The sequence below is a fragment of the Eubalaena glacialis genome, chromosome 15 (genome assembly GCF_028564815.1).
Source record: "Eubalaena glacialis isolate mEubGla1 chromosome 15, mEubGla1.1.hap2.+ XY, whole genome shotgun sequence".
NCBI classification, from domain to species: domain Eukaryota; kingdom Metazoa; phylum Chordata; class Mammalia; order Artiodactyla; family Balaenidae; genus Eubalaena; species Eubalaena glacialis.
In genome coordinates this window covers 43072964-43095858 of record NC_083730.1, presented here as the reverse complement: position 1 = coordinate 43095858, position 22895 = coordinate 43072964, and the positions used below count along the sequence as shown (strand labels likewise).

At 41.4% G+C, this 22895-nt stretch overlaps 1 protein-coding gene across 2 annotated transcripts; it reads right to left on the bottom strand.

Moving 5' to 3' along the window:
- Positions 1–15060: 15060 nt before the first annotated feature.
- On the bottom strand, positions 15061–19861 carry LOC133075959 (zinc finger protein 396-like). Of its 2 annotated transcripts, none has more exons than XM_061170456.1 (4): positions 19780–19861; positions 17098–17588; positions 16683–16827; positions 15061–15798 (listed from the first exon to the last, which is right to left on the bottom strand). In XM_061170456.1, exons 2-4 carry the CDS (start codon positions 17515–17517, stop codon positions 15344–15346), a joined length of 1020 nt encoding a protein of 339 aa, XP_061026439.1. In that variant the 5' UTR covers positions 17518–17588; positions 19780–19861; the 3' UTR covers positions 15061–15343. The 2 variants fall into 2 exon arrangements, with proteins under 2 accessions (XP_061026439.1, XP_061026438.1); XM_061170455.1 differs by lacking the exon at positions 19780–19861 and adding an exon at positions 19304–19409.
- Between the last annotated feature and the right edge of the window lie 3034 nt (positions 19862–22895).

Here is a 22895-nt window from a genome sequence, read left to right as displayed (position 1 = left end):
AGAATCCGCCTGCCAATGCAGGGGACACGGGTTCAAGCCCTGGTCTGGGAAGATCCCACATGCCACCAAGCAACTGATCCCGTGCACCACGACTACTGAGCCTGTGCTCTAGAGCCCTAGAGCCACAACTACTGAAGCCCGTGTACCTAGAGCCCGTGCTCCACAAGAGAAGCCACCACTCTCAACAACTAGAGAAAAGACCATGCGCAGCAATGAAGACCCAATGCAGCCAAAAATAAATAAATTTATTTAAATCAAAAAAGATAGAGCGTCATGATCCTCTGGGCAACCTGAGTGTAGGGAATAGCTCCGTGCCAGTGCCTGACGACCTTGCACATATCTACAGAGGCCACAGAGACGAGGCTTGTGCTGCAGCTGATCTGAGTCTTGGCAGAACACCTTGTGATCCTCCTGGAACATGAGAGGCTCGTGAGGAGCTGCTATAGGCCATTTGCCACTCAGCTCCCTGTACTTCCAGGAGGCTGTCAGAGAAGTTTCTCCAGACTTCCCAGGTTGTGATGAGGCTTTCTGCCTCACCAGCCTAGAGTACAGCTGCAGATTATATAAATGTTTAGATATGCAGTGTGGCATTAGCCCCTCAGCAACAAGGGGTCCCACATCTCAGGTTGCAGTCACCCAACTCCTTTTGTTTTGGTGTCATCCTTTTGGTGTGTGAGACAAAAGCTCATGGGGAGCTGACACCTTTGGCTACTCTTGCTTTGTCTCTGTAAGTAATAATCTGTCTAAATCTAAAAACGGCTTGTTGTTTCTTTACCAGCCAAATCTTTTAACCTTGCCTTGAAAGCATCTCATCCATTAATTAATGGTAAAAATTAAAAGCAAACAAACAAACAAAAACAGACAGATGCTACCTGGCTAAGTTCCAGAGACCTAGAAATGATTAAAATGAAGTCATGATTCCCTCTTTTAACATTACCATCTTGTTCAGGAGATAGACATAGAAAACAAGTATTTACAAGACAATGTAGAAGTGCTACAGTAAAAGGGCTTAAGAATACCAGCAGGAAAAAAAAAAAAAAGAATACCAGCAGGGGCACCTAAATGAATTAGTATGCTGAAGGGGAACGGAGGCACCCCGAGATGAAGGAAGTGAAGTAAGAAAAGTTTTCACACTGAACAAAAACACAGACCTTCAGATTTGGTGTTATCATATTTCATCCAAAAATTATCTTTTCTAGGATTTTCTCTAACAGTTATTTTGGAGCTCTCATACCTTCTCCTCAGCACAAAAGTATCTCCCTCTGGGCACTTAAAATACACTGGTTAAATATTCCATTTTAGCTAATAAATGCACTGCACCAGGAATCTTTTCATTGCAAGTGACTAAAAAGGTAACTGTGGCAGGCATTGTTAGCTTCCTACATAAAGCACTCCCCCTTACTTCTAATACACCCCTCATTTTTTTGATTTTGGGGGCCAACACTGTGCCCAGCCCATAGGTAATAAGTTGTGATTGAGCTAAGCCATCCATGACTTCTCTGTTTCTCTTTGCCATGTATTCACTTTGCCTCCCTAACGGCTAGGAATGGCCAAATGATTCTGTTCTGGTCAATGAGATGTAAGGGGCAGTAGTTTGTGTATTTCAAGAAATTTATCTAACTCATGTAAGTTGTCAGATGTATTAGCATAAAGTTGTTCGTAATATTTCCTTAATATCCTGTCTACAGGATCAGTAGAGATGTCCCATTTTTCGTTCCTGAAATTGGTACTCTTGTTTCTTTTTCTTTATCAGTTTTTCTTGAAGTTTATCAATTTTATTAATCTTTCAAAGTAACAACTTTTGGGTTCGTTTATTTGCTCTATTACTTTTGTTTTCTATTTCATGGAGTTCTGCTCCTTTTAAAAGAAATTAATATGCGGTAAAATTAGTTCTGTTTTAGCAGATAGCTCTAGGAGTTTTAAAACATGATTGTAAAACTACCACCAAAATCATGATACAGGATAGTTCTATCATTCCACAAAACTCCCTCAAGATGTACTCACAACTTTCCTACTCCCTAACCCATGGCAACCACTGATTTATAATCCATCAATGACTTTTACACAATGTAATACAAATGGAATCATAAAGTATTTAACCTTTTACATAACTTCCATTAAACATACTACCTTTGAGTTTCATCTATGTTGTTGCATGTCTTAATAGTGCATTTCATTTTATTGCTGAATAGTATTTTACTGTAGGTATCAGTTTGTTTATCCATTCATCCATTGAAGGACTTTTGGGTTGATTCCAGATTTGGGCGATTTTGAATAGAGCTACTATAAATATTAATGGACATGCTTTTGTGTGACCATAAGTTTTTACCTCTCTAGAGTAAATATCTAGAAGTGGAATTGCTGGGTCATATAGTATTATGGACTGAATATTTGTGCCTGCCTCCCAAACTCACACGTTGAAGCCCTAACCCACAGTGTGATGGTATTTGAAGATGGGCCCTTTGGGAGGTAATTAGGTTAGATATGGTCATGAGAGTGGGGCCTCCATGATGGGATTAGTTCCCTTGTAAAAAGAGACGTAGAGAGCTTGCTTCCTCTCTCTCTCCACCATGTGAAGACAAGGCAAGAAGATGGCCATCTGCAAGACAGGAAGAGAGCCCTCACCTGGGAACCAAATCAGCTGGCACCTTGACCTTGGATTTCCCAACCTCCAGAACTGTAAGAACTAAATTCCTGTTATTTAAGTCACCCAGTGTATAGTATTTTGTTATAGCAGCTGGAGCTGACTAATATATATGATTTTTGCTTTTTTTAGTTTGAATAAATTGAATTTTAAAAAGTGAAAAAAAGAAATATTGAGCCAAAATCAATATTTGGTACATAGAGTATGAATCTGGAAAAGCACTATTAAAAATTATATCTATCTCTATATTCTTTTAATAGTGTGTTTCACAGAGAAAAATGTTTAATTTCGATGAACTCCAGTTTATCCAGTTTTAAATTTTATGGCTAGTCCTTTTGGTGTCATAGCTAAGAATTCCTAACACCAGGACCTGAAGATTCTCTCATGTTTTCTTCTAAAAGTTTTATATTTTTACATTTAATATTAGATGTATGATTTATATTACATTAATTTTTATATAAGGTATGAATTATAGGTTGAGAGTTTGTGTATATGTGTGTTTCCATATAGATGTCCAATTGTTCTATTTGATAAAAAGTTTGTTTTGTTTTTATTGCATTGCATTTCAATCTTTTTTTTTTTTTTTTTTTTTTGGCTGCATTGGGTTTTCGTTGCTGTGCACGGGCTTTCACTAGTTGCGGCGAGCAGGGGCTACTCTTCATTGTGGTGCGCAGGCTTCTCATTGTGGTGGCTTCTCTTGTTGTGGAGCACGGGCTCTAGGCGTGCAGACTTCAGTAGTTGTGGCACGCGGGCTCAGTAGTTGTGGCTCGAGGGCTCTAGAAGGCAGGCTCAGTAGTTGTGGCGCACGGGCTCAGTTGCTCCACGGCATGTGGAATCTTCCCGGACCAGGGCTTGAACCCGTGTCCCCTGCATTGGCAGTGGATTCTTAACCACTGCACCACCAGGGAAGCCTTCCATCTCTATAAAAAAAATCAGTTAGCCATATTTGTGTGGATCTTTTTCTGAACTCTCTAATATGTTACTTTGATCTCTGTGTCTATCTCAATACCACATCTTTGATTACTATAGCTTTATAATAATTGTTTAAAATCTGGTAGCGTGAGTCCTCCAACTTTGTTTTTCTTTTCAAAATTATTTTAGGTATATATAGTTCATTTAGCATTCCATAAAACTTTTAGAATTAGCTTGCCTATATCTACACAAAATATCCTACTGAATTCTGTCAGAATTGCATTAAATCTATTGATCAATTTTATGGACAACTGGCATGTTAATCATATTGAGTCTACCAATCCATGGATACACATTATATCTTTCCATTTAAATTTTCTTTGATTTTATTCATCAGCATTTTGTATATTTCAGTGTGTAGATCCTGCCCATGTTTTATTCAATTTATTTCTGAGCATTAACTGATTTTTGGAGCTATTTAAAATGATATTTTAAAGTATCCAGTTGTTCACAGCTGTATTTATAAATATAATTGATTTTTGTTTATTGACTTGTATCCTACAACCTTGATAAATTCCTGTATTAGTCAAGGTTCTCCAGAGAAACAGAACCAATAGGATATACATCCATATATCTGTATCTATCTATCTAAGATATGTTCTAGAAGTTGGCTTACAGTTACGAAGGCTAAGAAGTCCCACAATCTTCTATCTGTAAGCTGGGGAATCAGGAAAGTTGGAGATGTAATTCATTCTGGCTGATGTCTGAGAGGCAGGAAAAAATGGATATCTCAGTTCAAGCAGAGAGAGCAAATACGCCCATCCTTTGCCTTTTCAGGTCCTCAAGAGATTGGAGGATGCCCACCTATATTGGTGAAGGTGAACTTTTTTTTTTTTTTTAATTGAAGTGTAGTTGACTTACAATGTTGTGTTAATTTCTGTTGTACAACAAAGTGATTCAATTACATAGGTACCTCCTTTTTCATATTCTTTGCCATTATGGTTTATCACAGGATTTTGAATATTTCCCTGTGCTATACAGTAGGACCTTGTTGTTTATCCATTCTATATTTAACAGTTTGCCTCTGCTAATCCCAAACTCCCAATACAAGGGTGAACTTCTTTACTTAATCTACTGATTCAAATGCTAATCTCTTCTGGAAATACCTTCACAGGAACACCCAGAAATAAGGTTTTACCAGGTATCTGGGCATCCCTTAGCTGAATCAAGTTGACACATAAAATTAGCCATCATAACTCCATCATTAGTATTTTGAAGATTTTTTTATAGAGTCAGTGAAATTTTCTATGGAGATAATCATGTTATCTGTGAATAGGGAAAATTTATTTAATTTCCAATCTGTATTATTTTGATTTCTTTTTCTTTGCCTTATTGTACTGGCTAGGACTTCCAATTCAATATTGAGTAGGAGAGGAAAGAGTAGATATCTCTTAGGGGAAAAAGTATTCAGTCTTTCACAATTAAGTATGATCTTAACTCTAGCGGTTTCTGTTTGTTTGTTTTGGTTTTTTTGCTTTATGTAAGACTTTTTTTGGAGCAGTTTTAGGTTTACAACAAAATTGAGAAGACGATATCCCCTGCCCCTACACATGCATAGCCTCTCTCATTATCAACATCACTCACCAGAATGGTATATATATATATATATATATATATATATATATATTTTTTTTTTTTTTTTTTTTTTTTTAAACCAAGGATGAACCTACATTGACACATCATAATCTCCCAAAGTCCATAGTCTACTTTAGGGTTCACGCTTGGTGTTGTACATTCTATGGGTTTGGACAAATGTATAATGACATATATCCATCATTATAATATCATAAAGAGTATTTTCATTGCCCTGAAATCCTCTGTGCTCCAGCTATTCATCTCTCTACTCTCCCCCACCCCTGGCCACTTTTTACTGTCTCCATAGTTTTGCCTTTTCCAGAATGTCATACAGTTGGAACCATACTGTATATAGTCTTTTCAGGTTGGCTTCTTTCACTTAGTAATATGCATTTAACATTTCTCCATGCCTTTTCATGTCTTGATAGCTCATCTCTTTTTTAGCACTGAATAGTATTCCATTGTCTGGATATACTGCAATTATCTTTTCAAATTAATGTTTTCGTTTTTTTGGATACATACCCACGACTGGAATTGCTGGGTCATATGGTAGTTCTATTTTTAGTGTTTTGAGAAATCTCCATACTGTTTTCCACAGTGGCTGTACCAATTTACACTCCCATCAATAGTGTACAAGGGTTCCCTTTTATCCACCTCCTGGCCAACATTTGTTATTTGTGTTCTTTTTGATGATAACCATTCTGACAGGTGTGAGGTGATATCTCATTGTGGTTTTAATTTGCATTTCCCTGATGATTAACGATATTGAGCATTTTTTCATGTGCCTGTTGACCATCTGAATGTCCTCTTTGGAAAAATGTCTGTTCAGGTCTTCTGCCCATTTTTAAAATGGGTTGTTTGTTTTTTTGATGTTGAGTTGTATGAGTTGTTTATGTATTTTGGATATTTACCCCTTATCGGTCATATCATTTGCAAGAGAGTATGTTTAGTTCTGTAAGAAACTACCGAACTGTCTTCCAATGTATCTGTACAATTTTGCATTCCCACCACCAGTGAGTGAGAGTTCCTGTTGCTCCATAGCCTCATCAGCATTTGGTGTTGTTGGTGTTCCAGGTTTTGGCCATTCTAATAGGTTTGTAGTGAACTCTAGCTTTTAAATAGATGCCCTTTATTAGTTTGAGGAAGTTCCTATTTTTTCTTATCAGTGAGTGGTGAATTTTGTCAAACACTGTTTCTGCATTAATCGATATGACCATGTGGTGTTTTCTCTTTGAAACTACTAATCTGTTGTGTTTCTTTGATTTTGAATACTGAGTCAACCTTATAGTCCTGGGATAAACCCCACTTGGTCCAGGTGTTTTATTCTTTTTACACATTGCTGGATTCAGTTTGATAATATTTTGTTGAGGAATTTTGTGCCTCTGTTCCTTAAGGATTTTGGATTGTAGTTTTCTTTTTTTGTACTGTCTGTTTTTTTTCTGTTTTTCAATCTTTTATTCTCTGTGTTGTTTAAATTGGATGATTTCTACTGATCTATAGCTATTTCCTCTGTCATCTACATTCTTCCATTAAGCTCATCAAGTGACTATTTTATTTTGGTTGTATTTTTCAGCACTAAAATTTCCGTTTGGGTCTTCTTTATACCTTCTATTTCTTTGCTGATGTTTCCTGTCTTTCCATTCATTCACCCTTACTTCCTAAGAAGGGTTATAATATCTGATTAAAGTCTTTTCCTGATAACTCTAAAATCTATGTCATCTAGGCCTTGATATAATTTGATTTTCTTTCTCTTTGCAAATTGAGATAGTCTGGTTCTTCCTATGCTTAGTAATTTTGCATTGTAACTGCACATTTTGAATATTATGTTATCAGATTCTGGGTATCATTTAAACCCTAAGTTGAAGGTTGACTTGTTTGTTTGTTTTAGCAAGGAGCTGCCCTTGTTAGGGTCAGGTTACAAGGTCTGATCTGCATTGTTTGGGCTTTCCAAAGTCAGTTCAGTTTCCAAACATTTCTAGTCCTATGTATATGCCACTCAGTGGCCAGTCTGGATTCTGGGCGGTAGTCTGCCCTGTAGCTCAGTTCTCAATGCCTGTGCTCTGATGTTTAGGGTCAGATCCATGCATGCATAGTTTAGAGGTGAGCAGAGGAGTTCATACACTACTTGTGGGGATCACTCTTGATCTCTCTAGTCTCTGCAACAAATGCAACACTTTCTCACTCCTTGAGGCCTCCCTTACTAATCTTCCAGCTAGAAAGCTGGGGTTTTATTTTCCCTGCTCTGATATTTACTTCTCTCAACTACATCTGCATCCTGGTCAAAGGAGTGATAGGACACCAAGAGAATAAAAGTAATGGGGATTGGCACCATGCTCTTGGGACCAAAGCTCCTCTGATCAGAGCGAAGGGTTCCCCTCTCTCTTAGTTTAAGGTGCCTTCCCTGTGACCCCTGCCATTGCTGTGCTGCTGCTGCTGCCACTGCCACTGCCATAGGGAGAGAAGTTGAATGAAAAAAAAAAAAGATGCGGGATTTCCCCTATTCTCTGGACCCTTAGAAGCCCCTTTCCCATCCCTGGGGCCAGACACAGAACGCTTCTCTTGGAGTTCTTCTCTGTGTGCACTTCAGGGTTTTAGGCTCCCTTTGAGTCCAGGCCAGGTGATACCAAAAGGGAAAAAGGGTAAATTCAGTGGAACTTGAAATTCTAGTCTTCTTCCCCAGTCTGCTTGCTATCATTTACATTGAGGAGTCCTCAGGGAGCTGTTCCATGCTTTCTGTCCAGGATTCTATGGGAATCTCTCTTTAGAGAGAGACAGGTTGGAGTGTACTGACTCCATCTTGCCTAGAACCAGAGCCTCTGTTTTTATTTTGATCATTTTCCCCCTTTGGCTTACTTTAGTTTTAAATTGCTCTTTTGTTTTTTCCCTGACTTCTTTTTTTTTTTCTTTAAGTAATTTATTTTTGGCTGCGTTGGGTCTTTGGTGCTGTGCGCAGGCTCTCTCTAGTTGCAGTGAGCGGGGGCCACTCTTCATTGTGGTGCGCGGGCTTCTCATTGCAGCTGCCTCTCTTGTTGCAGAGCAAGGGCTCCAGGCGTGAGGGCCTCAGTAGTTGTGGTTCACGGGCTATAGAGCACAGGCTCAGCAGTTGTGGCGCACGGGCCTAGTTGCCTCTCAGCATGTGGGATCTTCCTGGACCAGGGATCGAACCCGTGTCCCCTGCATTGGCAGGCGGACTCCTAACCACTGTGCCACCAGGGAAGTCCCATTCCTCTCTCCCCCCGGCCCTGGTAACCACTATTCTACTTTGTCTCTATGAATCTGCCTATTGTAGATACCTCGTGTAAGTAGAATCATACAATATTCATCCTTTTTTGTCTGGCTTATTTCACTTAGCATGTTTTCAAGGTTCATTCATGTTGTAGCATGTACAAGTTTCCTCTGCTATCCCATAGCAGGGAGTTTCTATGAAACCTTTCAGAAGCCGAAATGGTGTAAAGCAAAGAATCGATTACTTTACGACACATCTTGCTAACGGATACGTGAAATAAATCAAGATAAAGCACATATACTCACAGACACAGTTCAAAGCTATGGCAGCTTGATGCTGAGATGCTTGGTGTAGTTCCAGGGAAGGAGCTTGGCTGTGCCAGTCTTGCCGTTTGTGGAGCATGCTGTCTCTATTACGGAGGGTTAAATAGGTACTAATGTAGGTCTTTCATAAAAGTGAAGTGATGGAAAGCAAACTTTCAGAAAGCAGAGGATACCTGTACATGTTTTCACAAACTGAAATAAATCTGAGGAGGATTTTCACTTTTAAGGAAAAAGGCAAAAAGCAATGATAGCATTCAGCATTTGTTTTGGCGGCAAGTTGTTATAGAGGCAGCAAGCAGCCCAAGCAGCTAGAGTGGCACCGCCAAGCTCCTTCCTGGAGGAGCTCAGCACCTCAGCATGAAACCGCCATAGCTTAGAACTGTGTCTACGGTAATTGCTTCTTTGCTTTACACCATTTCGGCTTATGAAAATTTCATAGGAACACTCTACTTTCAGATAGTGGGGAAAAACCTGTACTAATGTAGGTCTTTTGTAAAAGCAAAGTGGTGTAAAGTGAACTTTTGAAAAGCGGGGGATACCCGTATCAGAATTTCATTGCTTTTTAAGGTTAAATAATATTCCAATTGTATGTGTATACCATATTTTTGCTTATCCATTGATTTATTGATGAACACTTGGGTTGCTCCCACCTTTTGGCTGTTGTAAATAATGCTGCTATGAACATGAGTGTACAAGTACTGGTTTGAGTCCATGCTTTCAATTCTTTGGGGTATATACCAGGAGTGGAATTGCCATACCATGTGGTAATTCTATGTTTAGCTTTTTGAGGAACCACCAAACTGCTTTCCACAGTGGCTGTACCATTTTACATTCCCATCAGCAGTGCACAAGGGTTCCAGTTCCTCCACATCCTTGCCAACACTTGTTATTTTTTGTATTTTTAATCAGCCATTATGATGGGTGTGAGGTGGTATCTCACTGAGGTTTTGATTTGCATTTCCCAAATGATTAGTGATGTTGAACATCTTTTCCTGTACTTACTGGCCATTTATATATCTTCTTTGGAGAAATGTCTATTCATGTCTTTTGCCCATTTTTGAAATGGGTTGTTTGAGTTTTGTTTTTGTTTTTCCTGTTGAATTGTAGGAGTTCTTTACATATTCTGGATATTAACCCTTTATCACATATAAGATTTGCAAATATTTTCATTTCACAAATATTTGAGTGCCTATTATGGGCATGTACTGTGCCTGATGCTTGAGAAACACGTGAATGAAGCAGCTCATGCTCTCAAGAAACATAGCATAGTGAGGTCAATACAGGAGTAGATATAGTATCCATTTAGTGGATAAAAAGCTATCACATTGAAAAGTGGAGCTTATTTTTTATAACTGATGTTTTGCTTCTTGAATTCCCACCCCATTGAGTGGGGAGTGGTGGTGATGAAAGAGTTGAATTAAATTATTCGGTCCATTTTAAGTTCAACTCCTTATCATGGCTATTTCTCCCTCTGCCCTTCTCTGCCATCTGGATGCCTGGGAAGAGAGTTTACATTCCCTGTGGTGAGGTGGTGCTGTGGATTGGGTCTCCGATGGCCTTGCTATCCTCCTGATCCTCTCTGGTTTCTATTCTGGGCAGCTAGTCTGCTGTGGTGCTTGCTCACCAAACCTGCAGCAGCAAGTGATCTGTTCTTCGGGTGAGGCAGGAGGCCAGTATCCCTTCCTTCATGATTTGCCTCCACCTTGGTTCTAGCCACCCCTCTAAGGTGTAGCTGAGACTCACAGTTCTGGCTACAAGTTCCACAGAGTTACTTTGTCCAGTGATCCCAACTCTCCAGGTGGTTCAATCAGCTACTTTCCAAGGTCCCCATCGGGCAGGGGGAATGGCTACATATCTTCTAAGTCACACGGTAGCTGGTAGACTCTTTACTAACTCTGTATTGCCATTTTTACAATAGTCCAGCGTTGGAGCACGGGAAGACTGTTCAGCAATTGTTTTCCCAATGCACTCAATGACAAGTAAGCCCAGCTTTCTCCCCTTTCAAGTTCTCTCCCAACCCCCTCCAGCATTTCTGCAGAGGTGAAACGTCACCTGTGTCTGACCTTCTCTTTGTCTCACCATTCCCAGGATCAGGAGGGCTTTTATTTTTTTTCTTTTACTATTTCGTGACTTCTTTCTTCTCAAAGTATCATTCCTCCTCTTCCTTGGGCCATATTTGCAGTTTGATATTTTATCTTTTAAAAATTATTGGAGTATAGTTGATTTACAATGCTGTTAGTTTCAGCTGTACAGCAAAGTGAATCAGTTATACATATACATATATCTACTCTTTTTTAGATTCTTTTCCCATATAGGTCATTACAGAGTCCTGAGTAGAGTTCCCTGTGCTATACAGTAAGTCCTTATTAGTTATCTATTTTATATATAGTAGTGTGTATATGTCAGTCCCAATCTCCCAATTTATCCCTCCTGTGCTATACAGTAAGTCCTTATTAGTTATCTATTTTATATATAGTAGTGTGTATATGTCAGTCCCAATCTCCCAATTTATCCCTCCCCTGACACTTCCCCCCTGGTAACCATAAGTTCTACATCTGTGACTCTATTTCTGTTCTGTAAATAAGTTCAACTGTACCATTTTTTTTTTAGATTCCACATATAAACAGCATCATATATTTGCCTTTCTCTGTCTGACTTACTTCACTCAGTATGACAATCTCCAGGTCCATCCATGTTGCTGCAAATGGCATTATTTTGTTCTTTTTTATGGCCGATTGTAGTTTGATATTTTAAAAATATCGTATTTCATGTGATAAATGTAATGCCAGGGTGAGAACAGATTGCTATGGAATCAATAGAAAGGTGTGGAGGTGGTCCCAACCTACTCTTAGGATGTTAACAGTAGGCTTCCTGGAAGAAGTGGCATTTAAGCTAAAACCTGAAGAATACACAGGAATTAGATAAAGTGCAGAAGCTGGAAAAGAGTTTAAAAGGAACACATACAAAGGCCCAGAGGCAGGAGAAGGACTTCTAATTCAGAATGTCTTTGGCATAGAGTATTACGGACGCAGTAACAAAAGAGAAAGCTGAGATGGTAAGCTGTGGTCACATCATGAAGAGCCTCAAAAACCTTGTTTAGGAGTTCTGGCTTTATATTAAAAGCAATGGGGGGAAATCCCTGGCAGTCCAGTGGTTAGGACTCCATGCTTTCACTGCTGAGGGCCCAGGTTCAATCCCTGGTCGGGGAACTAAGATCCCGCAGGCTGCGTGGCTTGGCCAAAGGGGGGAAAAAAAGGCAATGGGTGGCTTGTGTTTTAAGCAAGGAGGGTACATAATCAAATTTATGCTTTAGAAAGACCACTGTGGTTGAAAGAGATGGATGCATATGAAGGAGGCAAAACTCAGGGCCATTTTGCTCCCCCCGACTCAGGGATTAGCCACCATCTTGAATTTTTAAGAATATGCTAGAAAAGTCACATCAGCGTATTTGAATTTTGAAGGGATGGATCCTGAAGGAAGGCAAAAGGATGAATAAAAAAGAGAGAGAATAACTGATGGCAGCCAACATCCTTCAGAGGTGGGAAGGAATGCTGAGGGACCAGAGAAGAGAGACCTCTCTTTCATTCTGAAAGGAAGGGGAGAGGAAATGATGGGTGAGATGTAGATAAGTTGACAAACTTGGTAGAGTTCTCATCTTTTTTTTTTTTTGATAATGAAGGAGGCAAAATCATAGCCATATGCTCATGAAAAGGAAAGTGGCCAAGAAGGAGTATGGCAAACACTGTTGGCTGACTCAGTGTGGTTCCCAATCCCCATCTGCCCTGCTGCTTTCCGTCTAGGAGTTGAAAACACTTGCTTTACTAGACACACTTCCAACAAGGAAACATAAGCAGAATTTTGCTGGGGTTTCTTGGAAAGCTTTCCCTTTTCCTAGTAAAGGACATGGCCATGGCTGGAGTCCCTCTTCCTCTCTGACTTGACCCCAGATGTCATTCCCAGAGCTGGGACAGCTCTCTTGCATATCTGAGAAAATAAGTATAAAGGAAAGGCCCAAAGAAGTGCAGAGACAGCAGCCAGACAAGTCATTGTTCAGCTGCTGATTGACAGACAGCAGCAACTCGCCTCCAGATTTCTGGTTGCAAAGTTTAATTTGTTTAAGCCACCAAAGGTGGATTTTGTATCCAGAAGCATTCCTGATACACGAAGTTTCAAGGACAGTGACAAACATCTGACCTGGTCTCTGAAGAGAATGGGAGAGAAAAAGAGGGAACATAGGATTATAGATAATAATAAAGGCTCAGATGGAGTGAAATTCATTTAAAAAACACCAATTTCATTTTGGAGTATTTACTGTGGAAATTAATCAATTTGATGGGGTGCTAATATGCTAATTTTATCAAGGTTACACCAAGTCATATTAATTCTCCAGTTAGATAAACTAGCACCTTCTACTTATTAGGAGACCTATGTAAGTGCAAGATAACTTAAGAGTACTCAGCGACACCCTTTAAAGATTCGTTATTCTAAGATGATATGATTCACATCACTGTCTGGTGGAGAAGTTCAGATTATTCACACTGAAGACAATGTAATCTTGCAAAGTTTATGGCAGAAGCAAGTGAAGAAAGACGCTTGCCTCAGAATATTTGATTTAGATTCTGTCATTTTATTCACATAGTATCCAAAAAACTCTTTCCATGATTAAGCAGTAATTCACAATACATGTATCTTTTGAGGCATTTGCTGCTTTAATAGATGGCTTGTTCCTCTCTTTAATTACAAAAAGAATGAGACCCAAATAAAAAGACTCCTACATTTTTAATAAATGAAAATGTACAAAACTCAATACTTATTCATATTTACTAGAGCTACAGAGTATAATCACTATCAGAAAATTCTAAAATTAAAATTTGTATTCTCCTCTCCCCTTACTAATCTAATATTTATCAATATTCTAACTAAGCAGAGCATGTAATCCCACATTTGTCTCAGGAGTTACTCCAAGCACTAGATATGACTGGATTTTCTGATAATGAAATGTTTACACTTCATGAGGAACAAATAAGTTCACCATGAGGCCTATCTTCCCTTCTCCTTCTAAGGACTTTCATTTCTCATGGTTGCCTCCATATTGGGTAACGGTGGCACCATGGGAGACACGACAATCCATGTATTCTTGTAATACATACAGAGTTTTATTAAGAATCCCTGGAAAAGGGGCATTATGTTATATATTGTCAGAATACTTAAAAAAAAATACCAGTCATTTACTTTTTAAACAAGAGAATCTGATTGAATTAAATGTGGGTTAAACTCAATGGACTCTTTAAATTGAACTTTAGTGATTCTCTCATTTGTACAAGAGTATCAAAATCCAAGGTCTTAACATCATGATAAATTGTCTAGAAACTCATTTACTAAGAATGCATAAGACCCTGAAAAGGTTGTCCTGTGATGCCTGAAACATGTTCACAGCTGATTTATGCCAGAACAGAGGCCATGAAGAACTCTGAAGGATAGTCATCAGCTGTTAAGGGTTTCCATTTCCAGGTAAGTACGCTTCTCCATTATGTGCTGCACTTACCAGGTAATATCAGTCTTGTTTGGACAGTCTTTTCTTCATCTTCCTTGTTTCTTTATGTTAAGGTGATCATCAACTTTATATAAGCACCCACAGATAACTTTTCATTATTAGAACACTCATCATATTTAGGCCACTTCCTGAAGACATGTAGAGCAAATCTTAATGCTTTCACTGAGATATTTCCAATATAAATTGTAAAGGAGATAATTCTTTTTTCCTACACAGGAAATTACTTAGTATCATCAACAGTATATATAGATGATATTATACATCAACTATACCTCAATTTTAAAAATTGAAACAAAACAGTATGTAGGTTCTCAGGTTTTCGTAAGAGATGAGTGAAGTCCCTTTACTCATCTGCTTCCTAACAATGACCCTGGACATTTCAGCATAGGTCTTGAGGTTCATATTCTTTTGGGTCTCCTCAATCCTATTCTCATATTTTGAATCTGGTAACAGAAAATAAAACAGGAAATTTATTTTATTATTATTATTTTTGGCCATGCCACGTGACTTGGAGGATATTAGTTCCCTGATCAGGGATTGAACCCAGGCCTGAAGCAGTGAAAGCGTGGAGTCCTAACCACTGGACTGCCAGAGAATTCCCAGGAAATTTTTTTTAAAAACTGATTTAATCTTTGGTCTAATAACTCCAATGTGCAAGTAATGAAATGGACAATACCCACTTATATACTAACTCACACATTCCTTCTCAACAGGGAAAATGTACTTGTCTAAAAAGGAACATACTAGTTCATTATTTGTGTTAATAATGGAAACAGTAGAACATGTCTGAGAGTATCTTTTCAAGAGTTGCACTAGGGATGGAAATCCAATTTAAGCTTTAGAATCTCAATCATCTGAACTGACACTGTACTGAAAAGCAGAAAAGCAAACAGTGCTGACAGAAAATATTCTACATTCTCTCCTGTGGCTTTTACAACCTTTGAAAGGAAATTGGTGCCCACTGAAACTACCGATTTATACTAAAGGAGTATTGGTGCCTTGTGTCTGCTCCCCCGTTGAAAAAGTTCTCAGTAAATGCTTTGACTCCCTCACAGCACTGATGGGACTTTTTCTCCAGCATGTTTTTTCCTATGTCTGAAAAGATTCGAGCTCTGACTAAAGGCTTTCCCACATTCATGACATTTGAAGGGTTTCTCCCCAGTGTGGGTTCTTCGATGTTGAATCAGGATTGCACTTCGGCTGAAAGCCTTTGCACACACGTCACATGTATAAGGTTTCTCTCCACTGTGGATCCTCTGATGTAGATTAAGGGCTGAGCTCTGACTAAAGACTTTCCCACATTCATCACACTTGTGTTGTTTTTTTCGAGGACGGTTTCCCTGTCTTCTTTCAAACTTTCTATCTTGTTCACAGGTTCCTCTAAATGTGAAACTCTGGGAAGCATTCATCTGAAGAGTGTTAGAAACTTTGTAATGCAGTTCTTTGCCTGAAGAAGTCTTTCGCCTTGAAGCTGATTTCACATTTATAGTTCCGGTGTCTCTATCTGAAAGAATACATGGAAAAGCAAATGTAACCAGTTCTCTGTTCAGAAGGAAGGAAAACGAAATAGAATGATCCAAATGAAATACATATAGACTATTTTTTAGCTGGCATGTTTGAAATATAGCATCACGATGTGGAGGATGGAGAGGGTAAGGCAGAAAACACTGAGAAGATCAAAAGGTGAAAGAGAAGGTTTATATACTGATGAGGCGGGCAACTATAAAGATGAAAAGCTCTGTGCAAAAGGTAGAATGGTGAGTAGAGGTAAAAAGATACATTAGAAACTGAGGAAAGTCTGGAAGAAAAGAAAGGGCCTAAAAGATGAGGAATTATTGGAGAAGCAGAGGAGCAACTGAAGGAGAGGAATTAAATGTGGTAGTGGGTAGCAATAAGCAAGATTTAGTACAGGAGTATCAATAAACAAAAGTTATAAAAATAAATGAATCAGTCTTTAGACCATGACCTTGGGGTCCCTCAAAAGGGCCTCACGGACTGCCTGACGGTGGAAGAGGTGGGCTGAGACTGCTTGTTCCTGCTTTAGTCAGAGTAGCTGTGTTTTCATCTGTTTAATATATTGCAACTCCGCATAAAATTTCATTGAGAAGAGGGTCATGCTGCTTAAAAAAAGGTTTGAAAATCCAGATGGAGATGATGTCAAGGATTCAAAAATCTGAACAATATTATAAGAATCTTTGAGAAGGAAATAAGGACAAAATACTGAGAAGGTGCATTGGCAGGATATATAATGGTGGAAGTTCCCACAGGAACAGGAGGCAGGAGGGGAGATTGGAGACCTCTTACAGAAAGCAGCCTAGATGTATGTGATGGGTGGGCTGAGAGGCCACCTTCCCACCCCCCGACCATGAACTGAACCCTGCCCCTCACCATTTTGTCTTAAGGTGTGAAGCTCCTTCGATGCCCACTGCAGTTGCTTTTTTGTGGGCTTAAGCTGGCTACGTGGTGTCTCCTGAGTGATTTCACAAGTTGGTAGCTTCTTTGCAAGCATGTCCTCATTTCGTCCAAGAAAGACCTAGAAACAGTTTGGTACTAACTGAGGCTGAAGAAGGGAATCAGGTTGGGACTTGAAGATAAAATAACAGAGAAGAAACTATCCTGGGACACAGGAAAAGGGAGGAAAAAGGCAGAGGCGCGTTCTGTTTTCTGGCACAGCTGGGAGTCCACTCACCACACTCTACATTTAGTTGTGCTGAGTGGGAGTACAATTTGGGAGCTCTCACCCCAGTGATGTGCCAGAGCTCCTGACTCAGCCTTGTCCCTCATCCCCACAGCCCCGTCTCACCTGTTCAGCCGCCCTGTCATGTTCTTTCTCCAGCTCCTCCAGCATCACCACGGCTTCCTCTCCACTCTCTGGTCGGTTCTCTTGAAACCAAGCCTGCAGCTCCTCAGGCAACATGGCCAGGAACTGCTCCAGCACCAGCAGCTCCAGGATCTGCTCCTTGCTGTGCACCTCTGGCCTCAGCCACTGACAGCAAAGCTCGCGGAGCCGGCTCAGAGCCTCCCGGGGCCCAGGTGACTCCTGGTAGTCAAACTGCCTGAACCGCTGGCGGTAGGTCTCTGAGCTGTAGTAGCTGCTCCAGTGGCGGCTGGAGACCATATTACAGGCCTGCCCTCCCTCTTCCACCTTCATTACCAGAATGCAGTCAGGGTCTCCTGAAGTTTGTGTAAGGAGTTTTGATGTCTCTCTCAATTTTGCAGACATTTGGACTGGGAATAGCTCAGAACTGCTAGGCTTTAATCTTCAAGAAGGTGAAACTCTCCTTATGGACACTCCTAAATATGATTAAAGAGACAAGTGGAAACAAGACAAAGACAAATGCTTCTTAGAACGATACAACTAAGATTAGAAACATAAGACTGTACAGAAAGTGCTGCCCTTAATCTTAACATAAACCATGCTTTCAAAGAACACTTCCTTCTTTAAGAGAATCAAAGAGCTCAGAGGTATTAATTTATATACATGAGTAATTTGCAATTTATTCTGAAAATCATGCACATGAGGCTGACTAAATATCACAATAAGAGATCAGCCAGGGTTGCAGAGGAGCTCCTGGAGAACAGAAATAAGGGAAGGCTGAGGAAAGTTATGACTCTGGGTCAGCCTCGAAGAGCCAGTTAATTTTTTCTAGACTGCCGCAAGGAGCTCTAAGGAATAGTCTCACGAGAGAAGTACTTTTGCATAGATTTTTTTTTTCGATGCTTACTAATTTTTAAAACAATATTACTTTGGCATTAAAGGGACCATTCAAAAGAAAAAAGCATATTCCTCCATCTTAACGTATTTCCATTTTTTCATGTACATGTCTACTGCTCATCTGTGACATCCATATTATTTACTTAATTATCTCTTTATTGTAGAATATTTAGGCTGTTTCTAATTTTTACTATTATAAACAATGCTGGGAAGCACATTTTCAGAAAATATACTATTTTTCTCCTTTCAAATTATTTCCTTCAAAGATGTCCCAAGGACTTGACTTACTGGGGTCAAAGGAAAAGGGACAAATATCTTGCTATGTATTATCAAACAGATTATAGAAAACGCTGTATCAAATCACAGTGTCACCAGCAACATAGTGATGTATGGGGGCAACAATTTCTCCAAGTATCACTAGCTTGTTAGCAGGATGGGGGTGGGAAGACACTTTCCTTAGTAGCATTTTAGTATATGTATCACTAGTAACTGATAACTAATTTAAACTGTTATATGTGCCCCTATTTTTCCTCTTTACCATTTTTTTCCCCACTTCACCGAGAACTCTTCTAGGCACTGAAGATATGGCGGTGACCCGAACAAAGCCTGCGGCTGCATAAAGCTTATATTCTAGCCCGGGAAAGACAAGGTTACCAAATAAATGACACAACTTTATACAGTGCTCCACAATTGAAACGCAGAGAATTTACTATATGCTAAGCACTCGTCTAGGGATCTTAATAAATATAAACTCATTTAAATCCCCACAAAAGCCCTGTAAGGTTCTTTTCATCCCCATGTTGAGGAACCCGCCAGGGCAAGCTCAGGTAACGAGACCAAAGGCAAAGGAGCAGAGCTGGGGTCTGAGTTCAGGCCATCCACACTTCCTACGGTGCTGCGCGGTCCAGAGCCGGTGGCCGGGGTGCCAGCGCAAAGAAGGAGCAGCAGACCCATATGATCCTGAGCCGGAACCGAATCTGGGATCGAGACCGGAGCGACAGGTGGGGTTTGAGGCCACGTGTCTGGAGCCGTCTAGGGGAGTTACACAGAGGGCCCCTAAGCTAAAGCATCCTCTGGAAGTCGCAGGAGTGGCCACCGGGACGCACTTTGCGTCTCCCGCACCAGGAGCGGAGTCTGTGCCGGGTCCACAACTGCTCTCAGTTCCACCCAAGAGACCAAACCCCCAACACCGCGCGAGGGTCCGTAACGAACCCGGTCCCTGGAGGGGAGGTTTCGCCCAGAGTCCCAGATCCGGGAGTCTTTCCCGAGGGGACCGACTCTCCCTTGGAAATACCTCCTCTGCTGAGCCTGATCCCGACGGTCCCGGGACACCTTCCTCCACCACACGGCGCCGCTCCCGGACGGAAACCCGACTCCGCGAGACCACACGAGGAGACTGGGCGCGGGGGGAGGGTGCGCGGGAGGTCAGGTAAGCGCGCGGAGGGTGATGGGAGGAGGTCGGCTTGGGGGGCGGGGGTCAGGCGCCACGGGGTACCCGGACAAGGAAAGGGGGTGCACGCACGCGCTGTGAGAGGCCAGGAGGTGCGGGGACGAGGTGGAGGCCGCCGGGAAGCGCCGGGGGCGTGAGGAAGAGGTAGCCGGGGTGGGGGCGGGGAGGGGTATGAAGAGGGGGTGCGCGGGCGCGTGTTGGGAGTGGTGGTGGGGCTACCGTGAGGTGGCCCCAGGCCCGCGGCCATCCCTTCCCCATCCCCCCGGGTGACGGTCGCTTCTCCCGGAGGCCTAGCAGAGCGAAGAGACCTCAACTCTCACCTCCGGCCTAGGAAGGACGACCCCGCGTTTTGGGGGAGAAGCCGGGGAAGCGCCCAACGGGCCGCTGCTTCCGGTCCTCGCGGCGGGGAGGGGGCGGGGCTCAGGATGCCTGAGCGGTTGCCATGGAGACGAGCCGAGGCCCGCGCCTCAGGCTTCCAGAGAGGTAGCTCTTGGACTGCGGGGAAGAGCGAAATACCGACGGATGGGAATCCAGCTGCTCGGGATCCCCGTTCAAAGAAACCAGCATTATTTTTCTCAGAGTACTTTTACTTACATTATTTCGTTTACTCTTTCGTAACCCAGTACGGTTATCCCCATTTTACAGGGAATAAACCCAAAGTTTCTGTGACTTGGCCAAGGTCACGGAGGAGACTCCCGGGCTTTCTACCGCTACGCACAACTTTCTGTAATGCCGTCTGCGCTCCTGAGGTTGGCTACGCTCCGAGTATCGTCGTAAGAAATGGGTTTGACCCTCCCATCCTCACCCCATGTTTTCACAAGAGAACCTAATGGCCCTTGAAAAGGTGTGAACCCGCGCACGCACATATTTTGGCACCAATATATACATATATATGTCCTCAGATAATCTTGAGTAAATTTAAAAATAAATTTGAGGCTAAATGAGCTACAAGGCCACAGCCCCACATATTGGCTCCCTCCTCCACCCACTTTCCCTAGGGACTCTTGGAAATATACTTGTAGCGGGAAGTAGGGAATCAGGGAGAGGACAGCAATGCTTGAAAATTAATAAACGACAATAAGAAGAAAAAAACCCTTTTGGTATGAGCAAACAAACAACAAAGAAAGGTATATTAGTAATGGAGTCTGAAGTGATGAGAGAAAAGGCTGGTTTACTCAGTCTATGCCAGACCTAGGGGATTAGTGGAGAAACTTGCATCTTAATTAACCTACAATGATATTAAATTTGAAGAATTAATTTTTTTAAGAAATTCTTGCTCCTACAGCGGTATTTCATGGGATAAAATTTTTTGCTGAGTTAATTGCTAACACAAATAGCAAGACAACCCAAAAGTGTACAAGGGAATGTATTTATGGTTATGATGGGTGGGTTAAATGACTCAAGGCAATGAGGAATCTGAAACAGATCCTCAAGGGCAATCTTGGCAGTGGTGTGAAGTCATAGAAGGTGGTTTAAGGAGAAAATGGACAGCAGTCAAAAGCTGCAAGGAGAATAAGGAACTGTGAAAAGCCATGTGATTTGGCAGGAAGTCAGAGGTGAGTTCATCAGCTAGGATTCTACCGAATAGCTGGACCCAAGAACCTAAAGTTTCTTTTAAAAAAGGGAGGCTTCCCTGGTGGCGCAGTGGTTAAGAATCCGCCTGCCAATGCAGGGGACATGGGTTCAAGCCCTGGTGCAGGAAGATCCCACGTGCTGCGGAGCAACTAAGCCCACGAGCCACAACTACTGAGCCTGTGTGCCACAACTACTGAAGCCCGCACTCCTAGAGCTCTGCAACAAGAGAAACCACCACAGTGAGGAAACCACCACAGTGAGAAGCCCACGCACCGCAATGAAGAGTAGCGCCTGCTCGCCGCAATTAGAGAAAGTGCGCGTGCAGCAACAAAGACCCAACGCAGCCAAAAACAAAGAAAAGAAAAAAAAAGGGAACAAATGTAAAAGATTGCTTGTAATAAATAGTTCACAGTAAGCTTGATAAAGGGCAGGTTTTTGTTTGTTTTTATTTTTTTAATGTTTGGGTGGAAAATTAACAGGAACAAACTCCTAGTAGAGCAAGCATCTAGCTGTATACCAGATGCATGGTAAACACTGGGAATTCAGATGTGAGAGACAGATGCTTTTTTTAAAAAAAATTTATTTATTTATTTGGCTGCATCGGGTCTTAGTTGCAAGCATGCGGGATCTTCGTTGCGGCATGCAGGCTTCTCTCTAGTTGTGGCTTGCAGGCTCCAGAGCATGCGGGCTCAGTAGTTGTGGTGCTCCAGGTTAGTTGCCCCGCGGCATGTAGGATCTTAGTTCCCTGACCAGGGATCGAACCCGCGTCCCCTGCATTGGAAGGTGGATTCTTAACCACTGGACCGCCAGGGAAGTCCTGAGATACAGATTCTTGCTCTTTAGGAACTGATAGACTAATTAAGGAGAAGAGTATATAAACTGACTATTCCAAACAAAGTGGCAGATGTTCTGATGGAGCTACCTACAGGATGCTACAAAAGCACAAAGAAAGGGAGGTGTTGGGGAGAGCTGAGTGTTGATACATTTCAGACTGAGGGACCAGAGCAGAAAGTTTAGATTTGTTGGATTGAAGGATGTCAAAACATGAGTGGCTGCGGATGAAGGTGAAGAAGTAAGCAGGGGTCTAGTTTTGAAAGATTTGGCAGGTCAAGTAAAAGGCTGTGAACGAAAATTTTAAGCAGGGTCTTGAGCGAGTGGCTCAAGCATATCTGCAATTCAGATAGAATTCTGATGGCAATGTGAAAGATGGGTTTGAGTGGAGACCAAACTGAAGGTAGGGTGACCAGCTCTGAAGCTACTGCAAGGTTCCAGGCTGCAACTGATGGAGGTCTGAACTAGTGCACAGGGGGGAGAGGATGGAGGCAGATTCAGGAAATATTTGGGAGGCTGGTGTTTGTTGGATGGTAGGCTGACCATTGGGTGGATAGTGCGTCATTAAAGTTTAAAAAAAAACAGTATGAGTAGGTTTGACAGTGGCTTATGTGGACTTTTGAGGGGAGTTTTTGGTAGCCTGAATCTGAGGCTGAATGAGATGCTTTAATCAATACCATACAATCACACAACACAAAATTGGACACTTTGTGAGATTATGTGAAAGTAAATATCAAATGTGCTCTATATCTGAATGCTTCTCCTGTATATTAAACTCCTTGTAAATTTCTTCTTTTTTTTTTTTTTCCCCCTGCGTGGCGCAGCTTGCGGGATCTTAGTTCCCTAACCAGGGATTGAACCCACGCCCTTGGCGTGGTTCAGTGAAAGCTTGGAGTCCTAACCACTGGACTGCCAGGGAATTCCCTCCCTGTAAATTTTATAAGCTACTTATAAACACAGTGAAGGAAGAGGGCAATCACTTTATTTATTTATTTATTTTTAATTTCTGAATTTTATTTTATTTATTTTT

Coding starts and splice junctions, on each gene's coding strand:
- LOC133075959 (XM_061170456.1), bottom strand. CDS start 17,517: ATGTCTGCAAAATTGAGAGAGACATCAAAACTCCTTACACAAACTTCA. Junction 16,828..17,097: donor ATGACAGGGCGGCTGAACAG/GTGAGACGGGGC, acceptor AACTGTTTCTAG/GTCTTTCTTGGACGAAATGA. Junction 15,799..16,682: donor TCACACCTTAAGACAAAATG/GTGAGGGGCAGG, acceptor GTATTCTTTCAG/ATAGAGACACCGGAACTATA.